At 50.8% G+C, this 12780-nt stretch overlaps 1 protein-coding gene and 1 long non-coding RNA gene across 2 annotated transcripts in view; one reads left to right on the top strand and one right to left on the bottom strand.

The window, feature by feature from the left end:
• Positions 1-2916: 2916 nt before the first annotated feature.
• Positions 2917-12780, top strand: part of ALDH1A3 (aldehyde dehydrogenase 1 family member A3) — a 41569-nt gene continuing 31705 nt past the window's right edge. The window contains exons 1-3 of the mRNA XM_010985334.3: positions 2917-3116; positions 8101-8205; positions 10180-10320. Of these exons, the coding sequence (XP_010983636.1) occupies positions 3018-3116; positions 8101-8205; positions 10180-10320 (345 nt within the window). The 5' untranslated portion in view covers positions 2917-3017. The remainder of the gene's footprint in view (positions 3117-8100; positions 8206-10179; positions 10321-12780) is intronic.
• LOC135319553 (uncharacterized) lies at positions 7841-12049 on the bottom strand. Its single transcript, XR_010378241.1, has 3 exons — positions 11547-12049; positions 8938-10557; positions 7841-7967 (listed from the first exon to the last, which is right to left on the bottom strand). It is a non-coding gene; the product is annotated as an uncharacterized LOC135319553 (long non-coding RNA).

Genomic DNA, 12780 nt, shown 5'->3' with positions numbered 1-12780 from the left:
CCTGAAATGAAAAAAGATTTCATTATTATCATTATCATTACTAGCTACGTTTGCTACAGACCCCAAAATCTCCCACAAGGTTTAGGCTTTTGAAAATGAAATTAGCTTGAGCTTTCAGAGGGGGTGGGATTTCTAACTTCAATTTTATCTTAGTCTTTTATTCAAGCTTATTTTTTCTGAATGTCCATCAAACAAACAAGCCCTCGGCATGAGCTCTCTTGGACTCAGATAATCCGAGATGCCAAGAAGCCAAGCAGCAGACAAAAAGCAGCACCACAGAGCTGAATACGACATACAAATATTATTTTCACAATGAAATTAGCTGAGTGACTGTGGACCAGGGAAGTTTCCACAAGCCAGAGAGAAGCCAGGGGAACTTGCTAACTTCCCAACAGAAAAGCCTACAAAGAGGAATCAATCTTCAAGAAGAACAGAAAAATGAGGAACTGCCATGGACACCGCACTTTGCAGTTTATAAAGGACCATTTTCCTGCCTAAGCTTCCCTAAACACTGTCAAATAAGAAGGAGATTATTTTACAGAAAAAAGAAACTGAAGCTCAGAGTGCAGTGTGCAGCCCAAGAGCACACAGCTGCAGTCCAGGTCAGGGATGTGGTCAGAGGGACCGCGACGTTCAGGCAATACCCCTGCCACCCAGATAGCCAGCGGCTGACTGGGAGAAAATGGTCCTTCTCCCTTCCCTAGCACCTGTGGCCCTTCTCCCTTCCCTAGCACCTGAGGTCACCACCTCTGAGGCCAGGGCCTCGGGATTCAAGGCCTACGAAAGGCACAGCCTGGAGGAATGCTGCTCTCATTTTGCACCTGTTTCTTCACTGTGCTCTCTGCTGCCCTGGTGACATGGGCCCACAAGATACATGTGTTCCCCTTGTTGAAAGAAGGTACAGGGAACAATAAGAGAGATCCCTCCTCCACACCCTGCACCATCCACCCACACAGAGTCTGGCCTTGATTCTTCCATTGCAGGTGATGTCTGGGGCAAGTATCTGCATGCCTCTGTTTACTCACCTGTAAAATGGGGAGAAGAGCATCTTGCCTTCATCCCTCCCACTGAGTGGCAAGACAGGCGAGCAGGGGGAGCTTGCTGGTCTGGACAAGTCTGAAGCCAGGCCCATCTTCCTGACCTGCTCTCTAGGAGCCGCCTGCTACGGCTGAGGGCCCCACTCCCAACTCAGGCTTCCAGGATCACGTGGGGGTGGGGTGGTATCAGCAGGAGGAGCTGCAGGTGAGGTGGTTGGTATCATTGCAAATGGCCCCCAAGGCCAGTTGCTGCCAGTCAGGAGGGTCTGCCTCCAGACCCTGCAGGCCCTTTCTGGGCCCAGGCACCCAGACGCTGAGGCTCCGCATCCAGGCAGGGGCCCTGACCTGAGACCTCTGCCCACATGTTAACAAGAGACCTGAGTGGTGGCCGCAGGACCAGTCAGGCAGGCCAGGGAACCCAGGGACTGCAGGAGCAGCTAAGGAAAGAGGCAGCATTGCTCTGGGCCTCATCAGTGTCAGAGAGCCTGGCATCAGGGACAGAACTCACTGATGTCAGTCAGCCCTAACTCATTCAGGGGACCCACTGTCCCCTTTCCCTGCCTCACCTGTGCATTCTAAGCCACAACAGCATAGGACTCTTCCACCCCCAGAAGGCAAGGGGTCTGATGAGGGGTTTGCAAAAGTTTAAAAGCTTACTCCACTATCTAGGACACCCAGCAGCACTGCAGTGAGGAAGGAGAGAGGGGACAGAGATGGACACTGCGAGCCCCAAAACAAACAGAAGGAGCCTCAGGACAGTAAGGAGTGTCCCCGTTGCTTGTCACTTGAGATCACTCACAGAAGTAAACGGACTGAGGGGCCGAGGCTTCTGGGGTTTAGACCACTGCTTTTGTCCTACAGTTCATCCCCCCACATCATTGTTCCAGAAACCTGAGGGATGACACGCATGAGAAGCTGCTTCCATGTCTCAGGTGGGACCTGGGACAAGTCCCGGGGGGTTGGTGGAGCTTTTGCGAAGAGCTGAATGTGCCTCTTCGTCCCTGGGAGGATACGAATGACCTATGGGACTAACGCTTCAACTCTTAAAACTGCAAAGATCTCACGTGCTTTCTCTCTCTCTCTCTTTTTTATTTAAAAAAAAAATGAGGTATAATTTATGCATTTTAAAAATTAGAGCAATTGTATCCCAGGGCCCCGAACTGGAGGCCCGCTGCGCGCCTGGTGAAGGTCAGAGGCCCAGCCGTGCGGGCACCGCACAGCGCGGGGCAGGAAGGGCCGGGCGCTTTTGCTTCGCTTTCTGCCCTGGGCCTGTGACGCCCAGGGCCGGGGAGATTCCGCGCCCGCCTGCCCGCTGTCCCAGCTCGGACTGAGTGGGGCGCAGAGGGCGTCTGTCCTGCGAGCGGGGACCGTGCGGCCAGACCCCAGGCCGAGGCACGTGGGCAGCGACGCGGGGCTGGCCCGCGGGGTCCCTGAGCCGGGACGCGGCGCAGGGCCGGCGGCAGGCAGGCGGGCGCACCTTCCCCGAGCGCGGCGCGCCGACCGAAGTTGGGCGAGTGCGCGGAGCTGCGGCGGGCAGGGGGCGGCAGGTGCCGCGGGCGGACTCGCCCGACCTCCTCCGGGAGAGAGCCGGCGCTGCGGCCCCGCGCCCCCGCTCCCTGCCCCGGCCGGCTGCCCGAGCCCTGGGACTTCCGGGGCCCGGCGGCGCTTCGGAGAGCTCCTCCAAGGGCAGCCTCCGGGGCGGGGGAGCGCGCGGCTTGGTGGCCGGGCCGGGGGTGGCCGGGCTCCCGCAGGGGCGGCGGGCGGGGTGGGGTGAGGCAGGCCGGCCCCCTCCCCTCCCGCCCGCCCTCCCTTCCTCCCTTCCTCCGGTCCTGCAGCCAATTAGACGGCCCCCTCGGGCGGGAGGCGTGGGGCGCTCCATAAAGCGGCGCGGAGCTGTCACCCCGCGAGCAGGCTGCGCAGCCCAGGCCTGAGCGGGCGCCGTAGACTCGGGCGCTTCGGGCCGGGAAGCGTGGAGGAGCCATGGCCACCACCAACGGGGCCTTGGAGAACGGGCAGCCGGACAGGAAGTCGCCCGCCCTACCGCGCCCGGTTCGCAACCTGGAGGTCAAGTTCACCAAGGTGAGGCAGTCGCCCGTTCCCACCCACCCGACGGCCGCCTTGCTCCGCGCTGGGCTGCTCCGCCCGGGTGGCGGCGGGGACGAGGGGCCAGCAGGCCGGGAGCCCGGCTGCTCTGCTCCCAGGGTGCGGGGCGCTGGGGGAGGCACGCCCTCAGCTGAGTTTGCCTCTCCGCCGGGCCGGGCCCTCCCGAAGCAGCGTCCAGGACAGGGCATCCCCGGCGGGAGACCGCCCAGTGCGCGTCCACCGCGCACCGCGGAGACTCCGGGACTCGCACCCCAAGACGGTCTCTCGGGTGCCAGGACTCAGCGCTTTAAGGCTCAAAGCCAGGCGAGGGATCCTCTGCAGCACCCGCGCGGTGCCAAGCTGCAGCCCTATGGGACCCCGACGTGCCCCTGCAGGGCGCGCTGTGAAAGCGAGCGGTGGTGCGCGGCCGCAGTGACTTGGGCGCGGTGGTCTCCCCGCAGACCCTCCAGCATGGTTTCCGGGGCTGAAGGGGTCGGGCTTCGGGAGTGTCAGAGGGGGACCGAGAACGCCAAGAGCCAGTCTGAGAGTTCGGGCTGCCCGGGTCTGCAACTGGAAGCCCCCGAAAACGTCATCCCGAGCAACCAGAGAAAAGTCGGGCACCTCCTGTGTTTAGCTGGTCCCGGCTCACCAGTAGAGCCAGGGCAAGTAGGAAGGTGCTCACTGACGAAACTGTCCTGGAGCCCAGAGGCCTGGGTCTTGGCAGATCATGGTCTCAGATCTGGGCCTGGGAAACCGCGGGTGGCAGGGCCGCCGAGTCCCGAGGCTCTCGTCTTTTTTGCGCTGCGGCCTGGGAGGATGGAGCGTCGGCAAAGCGGTGAGATCACCTGCCTAGGGCAGGAAGGAAGATGGCGAGGCCTGGAGCCGGGGCTGAGCAGGGCTGGGAGCCCCGTGGCCGGCCAGGGGTGCGTGGGGTCCCGCCCCGTGGGAGGACACCCCAGGCCGTTTGGAGGCCGTTGGGCTGGTGCTGGGGGACAGTTTAGGGGCACAAGAGCCTCGGTAGGCTTCACTTCCCCCAATTTTGTCTCCTTTTATCTTTGCATCTTATCCATTGCCCCCAACTCCAGCTGACACAGCATTTAGAAAATTCCCCCATCAATTTTACTTTCAAAAGTAGCAATTACATCTCTCAAACAGTTTTAATCAAGCAGAGAAATTTGGAGGCCACTATGTGTGGCCTTTAGATTTTAGTCTCTTGGCACTTATTGTCGGCTGGACTTCTGATCACATGACATTTAAATTAACTCTTTTTAGAGGGCTCTGTAATCAACAGAGACACTTCGATGCAGATTATTTTTAATGTAGTTTCCTAAGTAGTATCAGCTTCAGAGTGCAAATTCCAGCGCAAAATTCTGGAACAGTAAAAATAGCACCTAAATGTTTTTAGCACCTGACACTGTTGGTGCTCACCTGTTATTGCTGGTGGTGGGTTTTTGTTTTATTTTTGCTTTATGAGGTTTTTGGGTTTTTTTTTTAACGCTGTAGAAATCAGAAATTACGCGTATTATTTTCCTTTTCCTTTTTTTCTTTTTGAGTGCCGTCAGAGCAATGCAGCCACATACGGAAAGTCACCTCTTTCTCTGCAATTCTTTATGACCCTTTGCAAGTGTAAATGCAGCCCTTACTCTGAGAGGTGGATCTTAGCACATTCACAGAGTGACCGGTGTCTGTTGTCTTGCTGGGTCTCCCCTCTCTTCTTCCTGGAACGGAACCTGGTGTGTAACTAAGGATAAGGGAAGGACATGAGATGGAGGAGCAAACATGGCTGTGATAGCCTGACACCAGGTCACACTGCATGCTCCTTTCCTCTGGAGGGCAAGGCCTCTGCCTCTCAGTCCTTGGGCCAGGCTCACCTCAGCAAAGGCCTCTGCCCAGCACTTGTGGGGCCCAGGCAGCCCGTATAGTTGTGGTTGAGGGTGGGCGACCCAGGCAAGCAATGCTGAGCGAGCCTCTGGCTGGAGAGGCAGTGCAGAGGGCCGAGGAAAGAAGCTGGAGAAACAGTACTACGGGGCCGGGTGGTGGAGTGTGTGAAGGGCAACGGTCTGTTATGTTTCAAACCTGACTCATGGTGCTTCTTGCTAATGGAGGACACGCTGGAAATGGTGGATCTGAGCCCCGGCCTTGGGGCTGCCACTTCCCAGGGTAAGTCCAGCCTCCGGAAGGATGAAGCTCCTTTGTCTGTTCTCCTGTTTTTAACACTGGGCTCTACTCTGTGATTCCGGTGAGGGGAGGGTCCTTCCAAAACCTCCACGTAGATTGCAGAGAGCCCCTTCACTTCAGAGGGCCCCTTCCTTGCCTTCACATTTCGTCCAGTAGCAGACTTTATCTTTAAGATTTTCTGGCGCATTCGAACACTGGTTTTTATGATCTCTTTTATGAAAAATAAAATTCCCTCAAATCTCCTTTTCTGAAAACATGCTCCTTTTGAGTTTAGCTGAGGGCCAGCGGAAGTTACTCTAAATGGCGAAAGTAGAACACACTTGGGTGCCCACCATCTTCACCTCTGCGGGGGCACCCAACACAACAGCTGTGGTTTTCCAGCTCAGACCCAGGATAACACGCCATTCCGTTCCTTCCATAAATTGCGAATTCCATCCACAGCTCAACGTGACATAATTCTATTCTGGTAGGAGTTTTGTTTCATGCCAATTCACAAGTCAAGGGGAGCACTTTTTTTCTAGACCCATTATCCTGATTTGAAGTTCAAAACAATACAGCCAGCATAATTAACCTCACTCTCTGACCCCTTCCTTATCTGTGTTTTTGTTTTGTTTTATTGGAGAGAAAATTCAACAGTAGAAACCAGTTACAAGATGACTCACTAATGTAGTATAAAGAGAAAAAAATTCTGCAAAATTAGAAACATGGTGATGGGAAAATATAGGTAGAGTTGGAAAGTCTGAATTTTTCTTTTAAGTTGCTGGACGATAGATCAGTGTCATAAATGACCAAGTAAATTTTTTTGAGCAGGAGGAACATGCTTGGGGATGAAGTATAACAGACATCTGATCGTTGCAATCTGTTTCCATCCCCTTATTTATATTCTCTTTTACCACCTTCTCATTTTCCCTCCCCCTTGGAATTGATACCAGGAAGGACCCAGAATCAGCAGTTTCACTGGTAGTCTCTATTACCTAACCCACGAAATCTCATCTTCCGCCAAATGGGCCCCTCTTCCAGGCTGCACTTTCCTCCCCACACTAACTTAACTCCTCTTCTCTACTTATTAATTTCTCACTGTTACCGAGTGATTGCTTGCTGGATGGCAAAAGTGAACTCTTGGATTTGGTTTCAGCTGGAAGAATAAACCTGTAATTGTAGCCTGGCCTTTTCCGCGCGCTTCCCTGGGGGCCTGGCCTCACGTGGAAGGCGCTGAGCTTCCAGAAGTCGAATGGGCACAGCCCACGGGTGAGGGCTGCTCTTAGCCGGCCTTCTGTGCTTTGTCCCCACTGCACTTGCACTTACGATCCCTGTTTTCCGTGGAGAGTTATCCAAACTGTGCGCCAGCGGCTTCCCAGAGCAGGCTTCATTCCCAGTGAGTTTTTACAGGACAGCCCAGGACAGAGACACTGGATAAGTTTTATTACTCCCCTCTCATCCATCCTCACTGGGGAGTCAAGTGTTCCAAATAAATAAATTCACGATCATTGAAATTAGCCCTTGCAGGGACATAATTCTTCCTTGAAATAATTTGAAGAAAAGCAAAAGCTATGCATATAGATAGAGAGATGGAATCTGATGAGCTAGTCTGTACTTAGAAATTCTCAACTGTGTTTTATTTGATGGAAATGCTTCTAATGCATCTTATCCATGTTCGAGACTGGGGTCTCTCTGACGCCATGATGGGCTGTGACGACGAGGTTGTCGCATGCTGGTTCGGCAGGTGATTGTCCTCTGGGTACCCAACTGGGTAGCCAGGACCTACATGCAGTCAGAGCCTGGTTTGTGTATTATGTCACCTTGGTTCCTGGCTCTTTCCCCAAAGCCCTCTCTTTTAATGTGGCTCTTTTTAAGACAGTTAGAATTTAGGGTAAATTAAGAGTAAATAGTACACATCTTTCAGTGCATGGACTTTATAAATTCTTTTTAGTTTGCTCATGACGTCTTTTTCTTCATAATGTCTCTATTGTTGGCTACGTTCTAGAGAACTGAGTCTCCAAACTAAGTGATTTTTTTGTGGGTTAATTCTTTGGTTCTGGGTATAAACAGTTGTTTGCTACATCAGTTAATATAATCAGAACATTTCCTAACACAGAAATTTATCTCTGTATTCCAGCACTGGCTTTTATTAAACCCAATATGAAAATAGACATTTTAAAGAGAATGGGGGAGGGGATGCTAATGTGAATGAATGACGTCTAAAGGCTTAGAGTAAGATCCTTGTATAAAACCAGTTTCTCGGTGATCTAGCTGGAGATTGCAGCAGGAAGGAGGGAGAAGAGGGGCCTCACTGCTGACATATCCTTTAGGGTCAGACAGATTGCCTGGCATAAATATATAAAATATGTATATGTGTATATATGCATATATAAAATATATATATGTGTATATATGCATATATAAAACATAATTAATTTTCCCCCAAACTTGATAAGGGTATAAAATTTAACTTACACCCTTTATTTAACTATCTAACTCAGCTATTCCTCTGTGAATTCATCTTGTTATTTTAAAAAGGAGACCATTTTAGAAAAAAATTTTTAATTGCTTTAGTTTTATTATGACAAAATGTAATTCTCTGAAAATGTCTTAAAAGTCAAGAGACTTAGATTCTAATTCTGAGCGTGCTCCTGGCTGGACATATGACTCTGTCCCCTCTTCAGGCCCCATCTGTAAAAGAAAAAAAGGCAGGCGGGTGGGTTGGTGGGAGGGAAGGAAAAGACGTTACCTAAGGTTCTCAGCATGTTGGAATTATATGATTTTGATTTAAGCCTAATGCATTACAACTTCCTTTCCTGGTTAGATATTCATCAACAATGAATGGAACGAATCCAAGAGTGGAAAAAAGTTTGCCACATATAACCCTTCAACTCTAGAAAAAATATGTGAAGTGGAAGAAGGCGATAAGGTGGGTCCCCCCTCTCCCCCAACCTCCACCCGCCGGTAATTCAATTACAGATAACTAAGGGATGAGGAAGCGCTTTGGCTGAGCTGTGAGACAGAACTGGCCCACACTGGGTTGGACCTGAGCGAGCTGCTTCTCAGACACACGGCCCAGAATGGGATCAATTAGGGACGATCCACTGCAGAGATCACTCTCCTTTGATAGATGTTTCTCCGTCTAGGAGGATGACTTCAGCTGTCATCATCATGTAGCGAAAGGCAAGGTTTTTATCAATTATTTGAACCTGAAGGCATTAAAGGATCTCTCCAGAAAGCATTTCCGGCTGGTGTGTTTCACCAAATAGCAGGAGACACTTAAAAAGAAACAAAAAAACTTGAAGGAGAAAAACTTGCTGACTAAGTCATGCAGAGTTAATGATGCCAGGGAATTGCCAGATTTCTTCTCTACCAGAAACTTAAATGATTTAAAAAAATAAATAAAAGCTATAGCCTTTATAATGCTATTTGATGGCACAAGGTATATTTTATAAGCTCTATTATATATACATATATATATTATTATATATTATATGTTATTTTATTTCAGCTATGTTGCATAGAGATTCCTGGATGTGAACTTGATACATTTCAAAGCTATAAAGTATCTGTTGAATATAAATGTCACTGGGGGAAGAATTATAGGAACAGCTTTTGTAAGGAGGAAAGAAAACCTCTCCTCAAACTCTAGAGTACTCACCTGACATTCTTAAGTGTGTAGGTCATGTTGGACATGAACAGGGTGAAGGACACATGTATGAAATAGGCTTGACCTTGATTCCACCAGCCATAGGTTTGGAAGGCAGCTATGCTCACCAGCCATAGTTTTGTGACAGGTGTGCACAGAGGTTCCTGCGATGCAGACCCTCTCATGTGCAGCGTCCCATGTGAAGCTCTGTTTACAAAGACTCTAGCACTGAGGAGGGGCTCACGAGGAGATGTGAGGCCGTGGGGAGGGGTGGTGTGATGCTGAGTAGGATTCATTCCCAAGAATCAGGGAGGAGAGCGAGGTCCCTGCCCTGGGCTCCGGCTTTTCCTGTGGTCTGGGTGACAGCTCCGAGCAGCAGAAGGCAGAGGCTGCCCTGTCCCTGCAGCTGGAGAGGTCGTGGCCTCCACTTCAGAGCCTGGGACAGGGAATTCAAAGTCCTAATATCTCCTTTGCAAAAGCTTTTACTCACTTCCAAGCATGCTTTGGAAATGCAGAATCTTGGTAGGGTGTCCCTCTTGACTGGTTTCAGGTGTCCACTGCTGGCTGTACCCCGCTAAGGAAGAGAGGCTCAGAGGAGCCTGGGGGGTGAGCTGCCGTCCATCAGCAACCAGAGCCTCAAACCCCATTTTCCTGAACATAAAAATGGGTGTCATCACTCTAAATGGCTCTCACTTCTTTCCTAGTACGAAGGTTTGATGGTAATTCTACCAGGGCACAGAAGATCCAGTTCCTTGTCTATAAAAATGTGCCACAGTTCTACCCCCAGTGGGGAGGGGAGGTGAAGCTGAAGGCAGGAAAAAGTCCCTAATTTTCCCCATCTCTGGACTTTCCTTTTATTTTTTATTTCTTTTTCTTTTTTTTCTTTCATTTGGGGTGGAGGTAATTAAGTTTATTTATTTTTTAATGGAGGTCCTGGGGGTCAAACCCAAGACTTCATTCATGCTAACCACCCACTGTCCCACTGAGCTATATACCCTGCCCGCCCCACCCCATGACTATTTTAAAATGCTTGTATAATCAGAAGGAAATGTAATCCTTGGCCATTGAGAAAACTTGAAAAAGACTTAAGATATAAGTGAAAGCCCCCAGCCATTCAGGTGCGTTGAACCCTGCTGCCGCTCTCAGCCTGCCCGCCATCCCTCCTTCCTCTGCGGCAGGACTCCCCTCTCTCTGTAACTGACAGCGAGCCCTTGGCAAAGGGTGATGCGCTCTCTGCTGTTTTTGGTGGTACAGCCCGACGTGGACAAGGCTGTGGAGGCCGCGCAGGCCGCCTTCCAGAGGGGCTCGGCCTGGCGCCGGCTGGATGCCCTGAGCCGGGGCCGGCTGCTGCACCAGCTGGCGGACCTCATGGAGCGGGACCGCGCCATCCTGGCTGTAAGTACATGCACTCGGGACAGGTGTGGGACCGGCTGGCCTCGCTGAGGGCCTGTCCCCCTCAGGATGTGGGTGAAAGGATCTAGGATGCTGGTTTTGGGTGGCGATGGGTCTGCCTGGTCCTTTGAGGTGTGGCTCTCTGGCGGGCGGCAGATGTCCACGCCCCTGGATTCATCCTTTTCATTTTGAAGTCAGACTTCTGCCCCCTGCAACTCAGCTTCTTGGCCAAGAAGTTGCCTGGAGAAAATTCAGCTACATTAGTGGTTCCCAGACTTGAGACACTCCCAAACAACCGGGCTGGGCTGGGGTCCCACCTGCACAGTTACAAACTTAACTTTTTGTCATCCATGAACTCCCTTTAAACTTAAATTTAACCTCATCCTAAAGGACAGTATCCATGAAATCACAGGTTTAATATGCTGATGCATTTTTTTAACATTTTTTATTGATTTATAATCATTTTACATTGTTGTGTCAAATTCCAGTGTTCAGCACAATTTTTCAGTTATTCATGGACATATACACACTCATTGTCACATGCATTTTTTAAGACTTACTAAAATAAATGTCATGACTTCTCATAGAAAAAGTTTCCCCATATACCTTAAAAATCTCCTGTTTCACCCTTGAAATGCGCAGTGATGATTGTGTGTGAAGTAATGGTGAGGACGAGGTAACCCGGTTATAGGAAATCTCAAAGTATCAAAGACCTTGATTCAAATCCCAGCTTTGCCACTTAACTAGCTGTGTGACTTTGGAGAAGTTGCTTACCCACTCTTAGCATATGTTTCTTCATAGAACGTTACTAATAATGATATCTAAGTGTTGTAAGAATGATTCATTTAAAATCCTTAGCAGTCCCTGGCATGCAGTAAGCACTAACTCCATGATACTATTATTAGTAATAGCAGTCCTCATAATAATGCTATCTGAAGAGCCAGGTTCTAACGTCAGCTACATGTTCTCCTGGCCAACAAATTTCAGGGTACCTTACTTTGCAGCTGAGGATTTTTATTTAGCCCACTGCGTGAGGTTGGGCTGCTCCCATGAGATGGGCTGTGAAGACATTTAGGAGTTGTACATGCAGGATTTAAAGAAATCCTCAGATATTCCTTTGGTCTTGCGGTGTGTGACTGAAGGAAACCTCGGGGCCCCCTTGTGCCTTGAGGTCCTTGGCAGCCTACACATGCAGCCCTCACATGGCCCAGCTCCCGAGTAAAACTTACCCCAGACCTTGAAGCCCAGTTGGCAGGGGAGGAAATCTCCTTTTTGGCCTCTGATTTGGAAAAATGGTTCTTTTCTTTCTTGATCTGATGTCTGGAATGAGTAGTCCAGGGGATGGACACCCTTGTGGAGGACAGTGCCAGCCAGGACTCTGAAATTGCTCTGGTCTGTCTTGGGGTGGAGGGTGGAGAAACTCTGCATTTCAGGTGCTGGTTTCTGGTGCATTTCCCTGAAGGCGGGTCCGCGCAGAGAGACCTGCGCCCTCCCTCCTTCCTCTCCAGTTGGCCAGTCCGAAGCTGGCTGAGGGGGCACTCCCTCCCAGGGTCACTGTTTCTCTCCGTGGAGTCTCTGGATTCTTCCCGCAATGAAAGCCAGCCTCAACTCTCAAGCTGCCAAACTGGCTTCTTCAAAAACATTTCTGTTTTCACCCAGCATGAGCTCATCGGTCTGCAATGTCCATGTGGACTAATAGCAGGCGGGAGGGGATGTGCCCTGGGCACCCTCCCCACCCTGTCCTCCAGCGTCAGTACCATCCCGGGGAGCAGCGGCTGCGGGGCCACCTGCCCCTTCCGCCTGCTGGGCTGTCCTGGCGGGACTGTGTACCAAAGCACACGAGCAAGTCGCCTCTGCCATCGGGACCTCGCTGCCCACAAGAAATAAGACCCAGCTCTTGGCCACATCGTGAAAGGGACGAGAGTACGTCTGGCCAATGCAGTGTTTAAAACCCAGACCACGCCAGAGGGAAGCACACCTCCCTCTCCAGCCTGATAGGCTTTTTCCTGCATTTTCACGCAGCCAAGTGCCTCTTTCCGTCACATTCTCCTCCCAGCGTGGTGGCTCTGATGGAACTGGAAATTTACTTCGTGTTCAGTGTTTGGAGATGATGTGGGGGATCCAGCAGCCCTGGCTTTCTCTCCCTAAGTCACCTGGACCAGACTCTGGATCTTTGGGTGTTCATCTGGGGAGCCCCCTGATAGGGGTTGTCCCTCTTTACTCTCTTCTCAAGCTAAGCCCCCACTTCTGGGTCCCGCATTTAAGCCTTGGCACTGGGTGTCCAGGATCACGATCCTACAGCACTTTCCCTTCATTCTTTAGTATCTGAAGGTTACCATGTGTTAATTTTTCAGAAAGCATATTTCCAAAAATGTTAAAGGAAGTAAACTTAGAAGCAGCTGTGGTTCACTCATGGTCCAGCCACAGTAATGGTTTAAAAGTTCCAATAAGTGGCCAACACTT

The sequence above is a fragment of the Camelus dromedarius genome, chromosome 29 (assembly GCF_036321535.1).
Source record: "Camelus dromedarius isolate mCamDro1 chromosome 29, mCamDro1.pat, whole genome shotgun sequence".
NCBI classification, from domain to species: domain Eukaryota; kingdom Metazoa; phylum Chordata; class Mammalia; order Artiodactyla; family Camelidae; genus Camelus; species Camelus dromedarius.
This window is presented reverse-complemented; position numbering and strand designations above follow the sequence as displayed.